This window comes from Puma concolor, chromosome D4 (genome assembly GCF_028749965.1).
Source record: "Puma concolor isolate L17-30 chromosome D4, mPumCon1.1.hap2, whole genome shotgun sequence".
NCBI lineage: Eukaryota > Metazoa > Chordata > Mammalia > Carnivora > Felidae > Puma > Puma concolor.
In genome coordinates, this window is record NC_141679.1 from 93,072,492 (window position 1) to 93,087,954 (window position 15,463).

General features: G+C 63.6%; 1 protein-coding gene across 2 annotated transcripts in view; it reads left to right on the forward strand.

The window, feature by feature from the left end:
- COL5A1 (collagen type V alpha 1 chain) overlaps positions 1 to 15,463 on the forward strand; it is a 150,348-nt gene that overhangs the window by 32,973 nt on the left and 101,912 nt on the right. For both annotated transcript variants that reach the window (XM_086684456.1, XM_086684457.1), the window contains exons 2-4: positions 3,211 to 3,378; positions 7,975 to 8,188; positions 9,187 to 9,349. In XM_086684456.1, the coding sequence (XP_086540582.1) occupies positions 3,211 to 3,378; positions 7,975 to 8,188; positions 9,187 to 9,349 (545 nt within the window). The remainder of the gene's footprint in view (positions 1 to 3,210; positions 3,379 to 7,974; positions 8,189 to 9,186; positions 9,350 to 15,463) is intronic.

Genomic DNA, 15,463 nt, shown 5'->3' on the forward strand with positions numbered 1-15,463 from the left:
TCAAACCAACGGGCACCTGTCCCCAGAGCACTGTTTCCTGGGGGCGTTCTCATCCTCACGGAGGCACCGAGGACCTCGGTTTCTTAAGAAACTGCCTTTTGACAGGGAGGCTGTGTCAACGGGAGGGAAAGTCCACGGAAGTTCTGTCCTGCGAGATGCCTCCCAGGCCCTTCCCACACCTTTTATAAAACTTCAAAGTATTATTATTTTTTTTTTTTAGCTCTGGCACAGGGAGCCCCTGGCCGGCAGGAGGGGTGGCGTTGGGCCTGGATGGTCTGGTGGCCTTTTCAACTTGTTTAGCAGAGGCCTGTGAACATGTCCCGGAGGTTTCTGGAAAACAGCTCTCCCCCACCAGCGATGGAGAAAACAGGTTTGCGAGCTGCCCGTCTAGGAAGAGCACGGCCAGCTATCGGGACGGGGCCCTGAAAGCCCAGCCGGGACCTCTGGTCCCTCCCCTGGCCGCCGCCCGTGCTGGAACCGAGTCTCAGAGATGAGCCAGAACTGCGTGCCATCGCTGTGGGAGGTGAACGGGCGGCTGGCACCGGCCGTCCCTTCCCACGGCCCGAGTCCAGGTCTGGGCTCTGCCAGCGCCTGAGCCCGATGTCAAGTGGACAGACGTCCGGCAAGGGTCGTGGGCAGCCTGTAGGACGGTCGCCAGGGCCGCGAGCTTCAGAGGCGCCGCCCCCGCCTTGCGAGGGGGTGACCGCGCCGTGTGGGGGGGGCTGGGTCCTGGCAGGAGCCGAGAGCCACCCAGGGAAATCACAGAGGCCACAAGAGGCAGTGATCCTGTCCACGAGCGGAGGTCAGTCTGGACCGAGAGTGTCCTGGGTCCCCACGCTGTCCCTTCCTCCGCCCACCCCTGCATCTCCTTGGTTACAGCGACAGGAGTCTGTGGCAAAGCTGAGTTGTGCAAACGGACGCTGGCGGCAGAAGTCTGGGATCGAGGTGACATGGTGCCTTGCAGGGAACTGAGGGCGGGGGCGTGCTTCGTGCCGGAGAAAAGCAGCTTCTTCTCCTTGCGGCCCCGGTGTTCTCGGAGCCTGGCCCGGGCTGCCGCGTCCCCCATCCCAGCCCGTCGCCGTGTGGGGAGGGTAGCCCAAGGGATGCCCTCTGCACCTGCCGCTGCCCTGGACGCTCCCCTCCGGGCCTGCCCTCTCGGGCACGGGGTCTCTGTCAGGGCCTCGCTCGGCACGCACTGAGGCTGCCCAGCCTCTGGGGCCCCGACGCTCTCCGGTGGTTATGCTGAGCTCCCAGTGAGGCAGCTGGCTGCAGGATTCCTGGGATGCGGGAAGGAGAACCGATGCTGGGGGTCCTTTCTCACCTCCACATCCTCCACCCCTGTTAGGAAAGTGGGACTTGCCTTTGGAGCGAGCCTCGGGCATGTGGTGAGCCCTCTGGGGAGGAAGGCTGGGGAGCCGACGAACTGAGTAGTTGAGGAGGGCCCAGGATCCGGGACAAGCCTGCGTGAGTCCACTCAGTGGGGGCTGAGTTTTTAGTAGCAGGTGTCAGAGTCTAATCCAAGTTGTTACAAACATAAGGACGGATGTATTGGCTCATGTGGGCGATGGCTTCAGGCACAGCTTGATCCAGGAGCAAAAGCAGTGTGGCAGGAGTCTGTCCCTGCTCGCTGACGCTCCCCTCAGCCCTGGCAGAGGGCTGCCTGAAGCTCCTGCTTCATGGTCCCCAGTGTGTGGGGCCAGCAGAGAGGAGAGGATTCCTCCTTCCCAAAGGAAAAGCCCCAGGATGGAGCTTTGTTGGCCTGGGCCAGTGTCTGGTCCACCAGGGCACCGACCATCTGGGACCAGCTGGTGCTGTGGCCTCATTGGCCTGGTGGCAGGGGCGGGGCCAACCCCCTACTCCCTACCCCCACCCCCATCCCCACAGGGAGGTGCCGGGGCTGGGCTCCCCTAGCCTGGGCATCGCCCGCTGTGATGTGGAAAACGTTGGGGTTCAGAGCCTGTGGCCAAGAAAGAATTCTCGAGACGTCTTCAGTGCGAAAAGGTGGCTTTATTAAAGCACGCGGACAGGTCTGTGGGCAGGAAGAGCTGTGAGAAGCGACTGCTTACCCACCGCCAAGTCGGGAGGGGGCTGGGGACAGCACAGGCCTCCAAGGGATTTGGGAGCAAGGTTTCCAGGGCCCCGAGAGGGCTCACTATTGTTGGGAAAAGGCCACGTGTTACCGTTTAGCAAACCGTCAGTCATGAGACCTTTCAGATGCGTATCAGGGGACCGTACGCTTGGAGTCTGATTTGCTACCTTGTATCTTGGGGGGTAGAGGCGAAGGACGTGTCCGAAGGGATTTTTACGCGATAAAGGACACTTACAGGATCCCGGAGGTCGGGATGAGGTCAAGCTAAGATCGCCTTTTGCCCTTAGCGAAGTGTCATCATCGAGGCAGCTGGGCTCCCAGAGGGCGGTGACTCTGCCTGTCCCAGGGACTTGTCCAGGGGCTGGACGCAGTGAGGAAATTTAAGGTTTTCCTTCTGACTCTAAGTTGGAGTTTGTTTTCTCCGCGGGGACTCCCGGGGCCTCTTGCAGTAACGTGAGCTGAGCTTTCCGTAGGGAGCCGCCTTTGTTTGGGGCAGGTGTGTGGACAAGCCCGTGGTCCTCGCAGCCTGGAGGTCCCTGCTCTTTCTGATGTGAAGGAGGGAGGCCACGTTCGGGCCCGAAGGCCCCAGGGCACCGCTGCCCTTCTCGGAGGAGCCCCCGCCGGAGGGCCAGGAACTTTCCGGAAGGGAGGCAGGGACCTGCTCCTCGCTCGTTCTTGGTTCTGCTCTGTCTTGTAGGCAGAGGTCTTCTGGGGGCAAGCGAGAATTGCATCTTTGCTGTAAACAGTTATGGGACAATCGTGTGTTAATCGGGTGACGAGGGGGATAAAACGTGCTCAGGGCGCGTGGGGTGTGCGGGCTCCAGCTGAATCCACGCACGGTCAGTCTGTGTTCCGCCACCAGGGGGGTCCCGCCGGCCCCGCAGCTGCCGGTGGACGAGGGAGCCGGGCAGGCGAGGGTTCGTTCCTGCGGCGGGAGCTGGGCCGGGAGCACGGCTCTGGGGGCCGCAGTGCACGTCCCCCCAACACCCGGCGTCTGAGCTGGTTCTGAGCCGCCTCCAACTCCCCTGAGCCCTCCGGGCGCTCCTGGGAAGGTGGGGGTGCCCTGTGCCTCTCCTTCCCTGCCTGTCTAACCCCACACCTCCCTTCCTTTGCCATTTCAGCTCAGCCAGCAGATCTCCTGAAGGTTCTAGATTTTCACAACTTGCCTGACGGAATAACAAAGACAACAGGTTTTTGTGCAACGCGGAGATCTTCCAAAGGCCCAGATGTCGCTTACAGAGTCACGAAAGATGCGCAGCTCAGCGCACCTACCAAGCAGCTGTATCCTGGTAAGAGACGGGCGTGTGTGTCCTCGCTGGTGGGTGGTGGTGAGGGGATGTGTGTTCTGGTGGAGGGCACGGCTCTCCCCTCCTGCCTCCCGCCAGGGCGCAGAGCTGGAACCCCATGTGGCGGGAGAAGCACCCTTGATTTTCCAGGAAGCTCTTCTGAGGAGGCTGGCTTGAGCTCGTTATAGTGAAAAAACCCAGCAGCCATCACATGAGCCCTCACCACCGAAGGTGGGGGCGTGAGGCCTCGTCCGTCCCCCTCGCTATTCCAAGCAGGTGCATCTCCAGCTGTAGACAGACTGCCAGGACCCCAGGTGCAAAAAGGTGATGGACGGTTCTCCGGTGAGGTGGAGAGAGACCCAGGGTCATGGGAAAGGAAGCCCTCGCACACAGAGGCTTAATTGGGGGCAGTGACATTGAGAGACGCATGAATCGAGCATCACGGCTCCCAGCAAGAGGGTGCAGGCTTTTAATGAGAGGTGATTGCCAAGCGCCAGGCCTCTGCTTTTAATGACGCGCCCGGCACGGGGAGCGCCGTTGGCTGCTAAGACGTGGAATCCGAGTCGTCCCGGTCCCCCGGCTGTGGACCAGTGTGGCGCCCCCTCCCCACGCCCCAGAGTGAGTTCAACCCTCTGGGCTTATCTGGCCGCGGGGAGACAGCCCACGGTCGGGGTCGGTCGATAAGCTCTCCCCCTGCCTTAAAGGAGCCCTTTTCGCTTCGGGTCCGAAAGGGGCCGGGGCGCCAGGCGTATCCGTTCACCTTAGGAGACGCTCTGTAATTATTAGAAGACTGGGCGTCATCTGTTTGGTGACCTGGCTGTGACCCCGACCTTGGGCGGCCCTTTGACAAATGGCGGTGTCTCTGCTCCTGCGTTCCGCACCCCCCCCCCCCCCCAGGTCCCGAGGGACACATTCTTCCGGGGGCTGCTGTCTGCTCCCTGGACCCCTTGGACTCAGCCGGCCTTTAATCTGTGGGCCCTTAGGAGGCTGTCCCTGAGAGGGGCCGGGTCGGCCCTTTACAAGAAGGTCACTCTGGGTAGATGAGGTCAGCCAGGGACACGGCGTCCCCTGCGGAACCGTCAGGAGCCCACCTCTGGGTCAGGGCCCCCTCGTGCTCCCGGCAGACGGCCGCAGGGGCCTCCGTGCCCAGCATCCCGGGAGCACTTCCTCACCTTTGGGGCTGAGCCTAGACACGCGTCTTAGGATCGCCCTCGTTCTCGTCTTCGCCCAGAAGCTGCCTACATCCTGCCCCACGTCCCCTGCCCTAGAGAGACTTGGGGGGCTGGGACCAGAGAAAGGCTCGAGGCGGAGCGGTGGGGGGCTTCCCCAGGTCCCGGCGGCCGCGCGGAGCGTGTGTGATGCTGTCCCCACGTGAGGCCTCCTGGGGAAGCCAGGTGGGCCGCCTGGGAGGTAGCCTGCCGGACGCCTGGCTCGGGGGGGTCTCTGTCACGACAGACTCCTGGGGTTTCTTTCCTTCTGTCTGCCCGGCCTCCTTACGTCACGCCAGAGAGATCGCATGGACCTCGGAATAGAGACTAATTATCGGAGGTCTGGCCTGAAGTCAGGAGTAAGACACGGCATGGTTTTCAAGCCCTCGTTTTCCCTAAGCTCTGCAATTAGTAACTTGATTACACAGTTAGCGTTTAAACGCTCTGACGGGGTGCTCTGGTTGCGATTAGCCTGTGGAGTCGAAGGAGCCCAGACAGAGCCAGACAAAGCTGGGGACTTGCCTCGGGCTGATTTGAGCAGGGGTTTCTGTGGGGTCCCTTCTCTGAGTGTGGAGCCGCTGCGGTTTGCTGACCCCCGTCAGCCAGAGCGGCCTAAGGACGTTCTTCCGGGTCCGTGTCCTGTGCCCGTGGCCTCGGATGTGAGGAAGCACACGGCTTCTGTCCCTTCTCGCGGAACCTCTGAGCGAGCCCGACGCCGGACGTCCTTTCCGCTGTGACGCCCGCCTCCCGGGGCGGGGGACGGTGTGGCTGCTCGGAGACGCCTGGGTCAGCTGGGCCGGCCGTGTGGTCCGGTGGCCACGTGCACGGTTTTAAACGTGTCTTAGAGCAGAGGGAGGCCGACGTCCAGGTGATTACTTCCATGAGGAGAAGGCCCCGGACTTGTCTGCAGCGGGTCACCTGGATCCTCTGGGGAGCAGCGGCCCCTTCACAAGCCGGTGGCCAAGGCTCGCGGGTATTTGGGAGCCCTTGTGGGGACTCTTCCCCCAGCGTGGGCCAGACACAGGTTAACCCAGGTGCCCGCCTCGCCCGCTCCTTTATTCTGCGGCTACGTACGAGCCTTCCGCAGCGCAGGCTTCTCTGGGGAGCCCGGGTACCGTTGGGGGGGACCGCAGGTGGGCAGCCTGGTGCTGTGTGCACCTGCTAGCCGGACAGAGACTCCTCCCTGACCCTCAGAGGTCTTCCTCGTCTCCTTGGGCCCAGGGGTCTGGGTCCTGAGGTCAGTGGACTCAGGACGGCAAGCGGGGACCTGTCCCGGCAGTTGGCCCTGGGTGGCCCTGATGCCGTGTAAGCAGTCTATAGGGATTAAGGCAGAGCCCAGAGCTGTGACGCTTTGGGGGGCAAGCCGGAGAGGGTGGCGCTGCTTGCCTGGGGGTCCCCGGGCCTCGCCACTCTCTGCTTGCAGGAGGGACACCGTGTCAAGGAAGACAGGCCCGAGACCCTAGAAGATACCATCATGGATCCCCCGTGAACGCAGGAGACCAGTGTGTCCCATCAGGCTGCCCCCACTTCCTGGACGGGCGTCTGCCCTGGGGCCCCAGTGACAGGGGCTCCTTTGTCCATAGAACCAGCTCGGCCACATCCACACTGTGCCCTCTGAAGGCTTCTGGAACATGGCACGCTTCCTCATGATCACGGGCCCCCTCCTCTGTTCTTGTGCCTTGGATCGGGGTCCCCTCTCCATTTTGTCCTCCACCTGGTACCCTCGGGGCCCCTGAGACACTCCCTTCATGTTCCGGATCCGAAGCAGGGGCGGGGTGTCACAATGTGCCCCCACCCCCTTTGGCCTTCCCCCCAGACCTTCCCTCCTGGTGGGCCTGGGGCTCCGGATCAGCCTCTGTCCAGCAGAACATCCTGTCCGGGAGCTGTTGGCGAACGAGGATTCAGTTTAATAGTGATACCCTTATTAAACTCCTACTGTATACTCAGACTGCCCCAGTGCCTTTGGGCCTCGGCAAAGTAGACAGGAAATGACTCAAGGAAGTCATCCCTTAAGGAAGTCATTCATCTGCCCTCTGTCTCCACCTTGGGACCCCCCCCCCACCTCCCTGAGTTGGCCTTTGGGGGCTGGTTGGTTTCACCGGTTGAAGCAGCCACAGCGTCTTCCTGTTGCCTCGCCCTGGCAAGATCTCCGCACCCTGGGTCCTGCAAAGGTCACAGAGGCTGCAGCAGGCAGTTTTCCTGCCCACCCCTCCCCCCTTGGCCTGGTGCCCTGGAGGTCCCCTTGTCCCCAGCATGTTACCCTGCAGCTAGCTCTCTGCTCCAGTGAGCAGAAGCAGGGGCGGTGGCCTGGCCGTGCAGCTCTTCCGTCAGCAGAGGGCGCTCAGGGATAGCTTCTGGGCTGGACGCGGCCCCCCACCCCAGCCCTGCCGCCCCTCGGACCTTGGGGCGGCTGCTCGACCGGGTTGCTGTCCCAAGGAGCGGTGGGTCTGATAACAGAGTCCCTCCGTGTTCAGGTCCGTGAGCCGGGTCCACAGCCCCGCGTGACGCTTCTCACTCCCATCCCCACGCCCCGCCCCCGTCAGTCGGAGCCACACCTCTCCGGGTGCCGCTCCTTCTGGCCAGTTCCGCAGAGCGTTTCTGCGTGGCTCCCCTGTGTCAGGACCAGCCACGCTCTCTCCACGCCCCGGGCCCCGTGCGGAATTGCGGGCTGCGCCACTGTCACGGCCAGAGAATGGCGCGTGCGAGTGGGGAGGTCGGGAGCACACGGAGACGGCCTGCGCGCACTCAGCGGGCCGCGTGGGTCTGGCTGTCAGTGACCTTGTGTTGTTTCCGTCCTGAGATGTAAAGTGTGTTTTCTGCCATCAACATACAGGGTTGGTTTTTTTCTCTCTTTTTTAAAAGTTTGGGTTGAAGTCCTTTGATTTCTTTCTCTCTTTCTTCTGGTTTGCATATCAACCGGGAAACGGCAAAAAGTATGGTCCCTGCTTCTCGTCTTCCTTTCCCCTGCCCTCTCTCCCCCTCCCTCCCTCCTGCAGGCACCAAATGAGACACAATCTGCCAGGTCCAGCTTTAGGAACAGTGATGCATCTGGAACAGCCCCTGCTCAGAGGAAGCTGACATTCTAGGAGGTTCTGATTAGGATTTACGTGCAGATGTGTTGAGGGACTCAGGAGATGACACTGAAGGCTCACAGCGGGAAGGAGCAATCAAGTTTGCCTTTACTGAGCTTCACAGAGGATGGGCTCGGTCACATGGTGATAGGGAAGGGCTACAGGAACAGTTTGATCAAGGGGCAGATGTGTAGCAGATGGCTGTGCACCACCATATGCGTCCGAAGTTGCCAGGTCCCGAGCTGGTCTGTTTGCAGAGCTGCGGCTACGTGCAGCTGAGGGCTTCCTGACTGCCCTCTTCCCTCTGTCTTCTGTTACAGCGTCTTCATTTCCCGAGGACTTCTCCATTCTAACCACTGTGAAAGCCAAGAAAGGCAGCCAGGCCTTCCTGGTCTCCATCTACAATGAGCAGGGCATCCAGCAGATCGGCCTGGAAATGGGCCGCTCTCCGGTTTTCCTCTATGAGGACCACACAGGGAAACCAGGGCCAGAGGACTATCCCCTCTTCAGGGGCATCAACCTGTCGGATGGCAAGTAAGTGGGCACCGCTCGGCAGCCCAGTCCTGCCCCCGCTGGAGGGTCAGGGCAGGCCGCCGAAAGCCTGCTGGCTGCTAAGGGACCCCACGGCAGGACGCGCTTTATAAGAAGCAGGGTAGTGCCAGATGCGCACAGGCGGGGCCAGGCAGAGGGAGGACGGGGCTCGAGTCTGGAGGCCTGGGTCCTGGTCTCGGGTCGTCCTGCGTGCCTTTGGGGAGCCCTTTCTTCTCCCTGGGCCTCTCTGCTTCCCCTGCATAAAATGCGCTAAACTATCTCAAATGCCAGGCTCCTGGTCTCAGCAGGGACGTAAAAAATTGTGTGGTTATACCTGACTCCTTCCAGAAAAGATGTAAGATACCCTTAAGGACACAGACACATCAGAGGCGGGAGCACACGATTTAAAAAAAAACAAAACAAAAAAGACAGGTCTTTCCAGAATTCTCTGCTGGGGGCATACCTCCACCCTGGTAGTTTGAAAGTCAGCTCGTCCGTGGCTGACACGTCTGAGGCCCTGTGCGTGATCTTCGAAGAGCCTCGGGATGTGGTCCCCGTTCTTCTCGCTGAGAACTTCACACAGGCCCACCCATCCTCCCCCTCCCCTGCAAGCGCCTTCTTGTCCAGCAGCCCGCAGTCTGCCGGAGGGTTCGGGGGGCTCTCGCGAGGCAGGGCCACTGTGTCTGCCTGCCCTTGACCCGCTGGAGAGCCCGCGGAAGGTTCCAGAGCCCGTGCCCGGGGCTTCCCAGGGAGCTCACGGGGGCAGACAGCTGACCTGGTGAGAGGTGAGAGACGCGGAGACCTCCACGGCCCGAGCGGACCGCCCAGGGCCACGCTGTGTGGCCGACATCTGCACCCAACCTGGTCTGATGGCAGGGGCTCAGCTCGGAGCTGCCCGGCCCCGCCCTGACGGTGCGGGAAATGGCCGTTTGCCGCAGGGCCGCCTGTGCTGGCCTTCCGTGACACGGGCCCCCTTCACCCGCTGGGCTGTTTCTCTGCAGGTGGCACAGGATCGCTCTCAGCATCCACAAGAAGAACGTCACCTTGATCCTGGATTGTAAAAAGAAGACCACCAAGCCCCTCGACCGCAGCGACCACCCCGTAATCGACGTCAACGGCATCATCGTGTTCGGAACCCGGATCCTGGATGAGGAAGTGTTTGAGGTGAGACGGGGGAGGGGAGGCCGGCCCATGCGCCCCTGGGCCCAGCGCTGGCGGGTCGTCACTGCTGGATACGGCCGCCGCGGCTGCCCGGCTCCTCCTCGGGGACGCTGGCATCCCAGCACGGCCATGCTTCCATCGGCCGAAGCCTCTACTGTCCCAGGGGGGGTTGTGGCCTGTGGGAGCGGAGAGGCCCCTTGAGGACAGTAGTCCCCAGCCCCATCCAGGGGTCCAGGGACAGGCTTGGGAAGGACACAGGCTTCGGTGAGCGGGGCCCAAGGCTTGTGGACGCGTGCACGGCCCTGCCTTCCGGTATCTTCGGCCGTTCTGGGGAGGGGGCGGCTGTGACCGGGTGGACTGGGGGCCAGAGCCGGGCCGGTGCACAGGAGCTGCCGGAAGGCACGGACCGTGCCACCTGCGGCCTGGAGCCTAGCTTTCCGGAAGAGCGCCTCAGGGACGGGGAAGGGGCTGAGCGGAGCATCCCATGGAGTTCTGCATCTCTGTCCTCCCAGATGGGGGTTCAGCGTCAGGGCGTTAAAGCACTCTGTCCCGCTGGTGACCAGGGGCAGGTGACCAGCGGTTTCCGGATGCCCTGGGGGAGCGCGGTGGCATCACCTGGGGACCTTTTAAAGCACAGACACTTGGGCTTTGCCAACTGAAGGTGCTGGGGCAGCAGGCCTGGGATCTGTCTTCTAGAAGACCCTCAGGAGACCGGTGGCCCCTCCAGCTTGGGTGACGTGACAGCCAGGACCCCTCCACTGGACGTCTTTTCTTTTATGTTTTGCTTGGGCTTTTTGCGGAGGGAGGAGGTTCAGCTGCCACCAGGGCCCCGTGGCTGGAGCGTGTTTGGAAACAGCTGTGCTGGATGGTCTCTGAGGGCTTTGCCAGCTCTCGGGGTTCGCCCGTGGGGCCCCCAGAGACGGGAGGATGAGGCGGCATCTCCTGGCGGGACTCCCCAGCGCCAGCGTGAGCTCCCTGCTCGCACACTTGGCGCGACTGAGAGGTCGGCTCTGTGCCCACTGCCCCTGTGCTCCCCCCTGAGGTAGGGTCTCCGGGTCGGTGCATCTGCTCTGTGACTTGGAGACCCCCCCCCCCAGCCTCACCCAGGGCTGGACGGGTGTTGACCGGATCCGGGGCTCTGCGGGGGCCCCCGGAGGGCGAGAGAACACACGCCGGCCACTTCCATTTCTGTGCCAACGGCAGTGCCGTCTGCTGCCGATTCCAGGCTCTTCCGGCGGGGAGGGTGGTCACACTGCAGCTTTGAGCAGGCGAAGAATGTGTCCAAAAGTGTCATCCTTCCATAAAGTCATAACGGGGCATGTGGCATCACCGCAAAACATTCGGGGACGGACGGCGGCCTGTCCGCTGCAGGCTCCCCGGGGCCACGCCCCCTCCTCGCGCGCGGGGGGGCCTCAGGCAAGTAAGTGGCTCTTGCATTTCCCAGCCTCGGCTTCCCCATCTGTGCAATGGGGTCACGGATCGTGAATGCAGCCGCGGCAGAAGTGGCCTGAGGTCGCACGTGATAGCGCGTGTCACGCTGTGTCCCTCGGAGTAAGCGCTCGACGAGCGTTAGCTGCTTGTTCTCGATTTTAGTTCAGCGCCAAGGCAGGTGCGGAGGGGGGACAGAGCCCAGGGGCATCGGACGCGATGCACCAGCAAGGAAAGACCAGAACGGCGGCCTCTACGGGAGGGTGGGGCGGGAGGGTCCGCAGAGGGAAGGCCGGGGAGTCAGTGCGTGCAGGCCAGTCCGGGGGCCCTGCGGGGTGCGTCCCGGGACGGCAGGGCGGGGTGGGGCCCGGAGCCTGCTGGAACCGCCAGATTCTGCAAGTTACGGAGATACACCCTCTGGGCGCATTTCTGACCAGACTTGCCCAGAAACCCGGGATGAACTGTGAGACAGCCGGGGCCGTGAGCCAGGCGGGAGGCGGCTGTGGGGTCCCCTGGGGAGCTGGTGTCAAAGGCACGGGGGTCACACAGACTGGGTTGAGCTGTCGCTGGTTCAGGTCGCCTGCTGGTGGCAGGATCCGGGTAAAGCAGATGAGCCACAGGACGCTCGTGTGTGTATGGGGTCCTGGTAGCGGCACCTGGGAGGTGTCGGGGGGGGGGGGCTTCCCTGGGCTCACCTATCGGAGCCCTGGGTGTGGGTGCCCGCTGGGCAACGGGGAGCCAGGGCGCTGGGACTACCCATTTCTCGGTTGGTTAGAAAGTTCTGGATAACCGGAGGTGGGAAGGTGTGCCGAGGGAGGGCAGTGACCGCGCGCGTTTGAGTTCATTCGTCGTGCAGCGGCTTTTCTGCGCTGGGCAAATTCTTGGTGATTTCTAGTGCCCTTTGTGCGTTCACGGCGTAAAGATTCGGGAACAGGCTTTATCTCTCTTTAAAAAAAAAAAAAAATGATCCTAAAACCAATATTGCTTCCTTGATATCCCTACCGAGCCCAGAGGCGCTCAAGAGCACGAAATACTGAGACTCCGCGGCCTTCGGGAAGGGCTGGGCGGGGCCAGGGCGGGGGCAGAGTCCCAGCTATACCACCGTTCACCAGCTGGGGGACGCCGGGTGAGTTGCCTGGCCCCTCCGAGACTCGGGGTCCCCATCTGCACCGCGGTCGACCCCGTTGTCACGCGTGTGCGTGAGGCAGCGCGGGGCTCGCGGCGCGGCTGAGGACAGGCCGTGTTCGGTGGCAACGGCAGCTCAGGAGCCCTTGCCGTGGCACTCGTTCTGAGCGGGAGGGGCTGCCGGGGTCGCGGGGGCTCGTGGGCCACGAGGTGTCCGTGCTCTGCGGGAGGTGGTCCCCTGGACCTTCCCGGCTGGGAGACTTGCTCACGTTGGGAAACGTGACCTGTCTTCCGCAGTGAGGACCGATGGAATCCGTGTGAAATGCCTGCACCCGCCAGGCCACGGCGGACCACACTGACCCGGACCCTGGGCCGTCAGAGGCCAGGCCGTGCCGAGGCCCTCTGGCCCTTTGTCAACACTGACCAGCCAGCGTGCTCCCCGTGTGGCGGCTCGGGGTCGAGAGCTGTCCCTTACCTCCGCTTTCCCAGACTCCCCTTGCAAGTTCAGTGCCAGGACTCCTGCCTTAGAGACCGGGGCCTCCAGCTGGGCAGGGCCGGCCGAGGGCGTGCAGGCCTGAGCCCCGGGCCCTGCGCTGGCCCCCTGCCTGCATGCTGCCGTCTCTGTGCCCTGGGGGCGTGAGCTGCCGCTGCTGTCCTCGCCTCTCGGGCAGAGTCCTCTGGCCAGGCCGGCCCTAGGGAAGGGTCAGGGGCGGGCTGGCCTGGCCACTGCCTTCCACCCACCTAGTAGGTCCCTGCCCGCACGTTCTCAGGAGGAGGGTGAGCCCACGGGGCTGCTCGGGGGCACCGTCCTCCAGAGGATTCCTGGGAAGTTCCGGGTCCCGTGTCCTCTTCCTTCCCCGGGATGTGCCTGTGTCCTGGGACCAGCAGGCAGCCGGGGTCCCGGGGCATTGCTCCTGTCCCCCGAGGTGGAGTGGGTGCCGGGCAGGCCGAGGGCCCACTGTGGGGAGGGGCTGGGGAGCTGTTCTTTCAGAGGAGTGGTGCTGCGGCCTCCCCGTGCAGAGAAAAGTCTTGTTTTCATCCAGGGCTCAGGAATGAGCTTTGTGCATTTGGAAACACACACAAGAGTGCCAGGGGGAGCGAGTGCGTCTGGCAGGAGGTAGGAGTGGTCGTTTCCTTCAGTGGTAGAGCTGCGAGGGAGGCCGGCCAGGTCGGCACTGGCCAGCAGGGCCCCGCGACATCACCCGCCGGCGTGCTCTGCCCTCCCATCGAGCCCGGCCACTCTGGGGACACCGGCACCAGAGAGCCTGCATAACCTGGAGAAGGTCACCCAGCAAAGCTACAGCGGAGCAGGGCCGGCCCCCAGATCTGTTGTTGCCCAGAGTATTTGACAGGACGCTGTCGCAATGCACAGCAGGTGCCACACTCCCAGCAGCCCCTGTGTGTCTTTAGCGACCCGACCAACAGAACCGCGTCCTCAGAAACTGGGTCACGACCTTCCCCAGCCAGGGCGAACCCCCGGTGGCCCAGACGATGCTGGTGGGTGCTTGTTCCCTTGGCCCCACACGGGCCCGAGGACGTCGGAGTCCCCTGACCCGTGGAGTCTGTGAAACCCCGGAACCTTCCAGGAAGGGCCAGCACAAACTGGGTTTGCAGGCTGCCCCACGTGCCCAGCACCCTCCCGGCCCCGTCTCTGAACTGTGCGGAAGGCCCAGCACAGCCCTCCCCGCCCTCAGCTCAGCTCCTGTTCCAGAAGGACGGGTCTGGGGGTGGGGCTCAGCGGGGGTCGGGGGAGGGCCTCTGTGGTAGGAGGACCCTCGTCTCCAGGAGGGAGGCCCGCCCCAGGGGACAGGGAGCCAGTGAGCTCTGGGCCAGGAGCCAAGTCTGCTTTTAAAGCTGCTGGATGTTTCGAGGGGAAACGAGACCGAACAGGCTGTAAACTGGGGCTTTCTCTGCAAAGCTCCGGGGGCCGGCGGGAGGAAGACGGCATCAGACCCGGGCGACGGTCCTCCCGTCTGTCTGCCTGCCTCTCGTTTGGAAAGACCAGCGATTTCCCTCATCCCTGATTCCCATTGTCCAGAGACCTGGCTTTTCCACTGACATGCTCTTTCCTGGAATTCGGCTTTCCTGGGGCGGCAGCGGGGCCTCCGCGGAACGGGGCTTTCCCAGCGATGCCCAGGGTGGCCTGGGATTCCTCCGGGGAGCACAGAGCCACCCTCGCTCGATGCGCGCGGGTGCCGGCCTCGGGATCTCGCGGGGCTTGGCGTCTGAGGCCCGGGTCCACGTGCTGGCTCTCGCTGTCCCAGCCGTGAGCTCTGCAGCCGTCCCGTCGCCTGCCACAGGGGCGCAGGCGAGGGACCCGGGGCTGGGGAAGCCGCAGTCTGGGGGCCTCTGGAGCCGCCAGACTCGTCATGGGGCAGCAAGGGGGGAGTCAGAGAGTGAAGAAATGCCACAGGGACGGCGGGGTGAGCCATTCGCGTAGCCTGGGACTGCTGGAACCGGCAGGTGGCCCCCGTGCCCTGTGGCCCCGGCGACCGTTTGCAGGCCGCCTGGCCCTGCTGGGTCTGAAGCCCCTCCGTGACCGGCGCTTTCGGTCATTCCGCTTCTGTCAGCCTCCCCGTGGCGTCGTCGTCTCGACCCAGATGTCTCTGCAGAGCGGAACCGCGGGCACGTCCTAGGGTGTGCTTTTCCTGTCCTTGGAAGGTGGCCGAGAGGGGCGCACTTGTGGGGCTGGCGGGGCCAAATCCGCGTTGGGTTTCAGACGCCAGGTGGACAGACGCGCACGCGGTGGGAGGGGACCCGCCCGAGGCTCCCGGCTCTGCTGGCGGTTGCCGGTGTCTCCCATCCACGTCCCCACTGGCCGACGGTGTTGAGGGGCCAGTGCCCCTGCCCCCCACCCCTGTCCACAGTGTCAGGCCCGGCGGGGACCGCGGCTCTGTCCCCCTGCTGCCAGAGCGAGGTCCGGGCCGCCCCAGACACGGCCCCCTGGCCTCTGCACGGAGCCCGAGCTGTGCAACCGTGCGGGCCGCTCTGACTTAGCCCGTCATGACCCCTGACGGGCTGGACCCCAGGGCTAGGTCGAGGGCCTGGGGGACAGGGCAGCTCAAACCCGGGCTTTCTGACCGCAGATCGCATGTCCTGGACGGGCGCCCAGCAGGTGGAGCCTGGAAGGGCCCGGACCCTCCAGCACGTCTGCTCCCATTCCCGTCTGCTCCTTCGGGCCCTTCTGGGCTCTTCCTGGGAGCGCCCCCCCCTGCCGTCCGGCTGTGTGAGGGGACAGCCCTGCGCCCCCAGAGGCGGTTCCCGGGCAGACCCCACAGGATGTGGGGGGACATGAACAAGCAAGGTCAGGGCCTCTTGACTGGGTCTTCAGCTCCCCCCACTTCCCAGGGACCTTCCCTAATTCCCGGAAGGGCAGTGATGTTGGCGTCCCCACGAGTCTCCACAGTTTGGTGGCTTAAAAATACAGAAACTTATTCTCTCCCGGTTCTGGAGGCCAGAAGTCTGGCCTCAAGGTGTCGGCAGGGCTGTGGTCCCTCCAGAGGAGCTTGGTGGGGGTCCCCCCTGCCTCTCCCAGCTCCTGGTGGCCCTGGGGTTCCTTGGCTT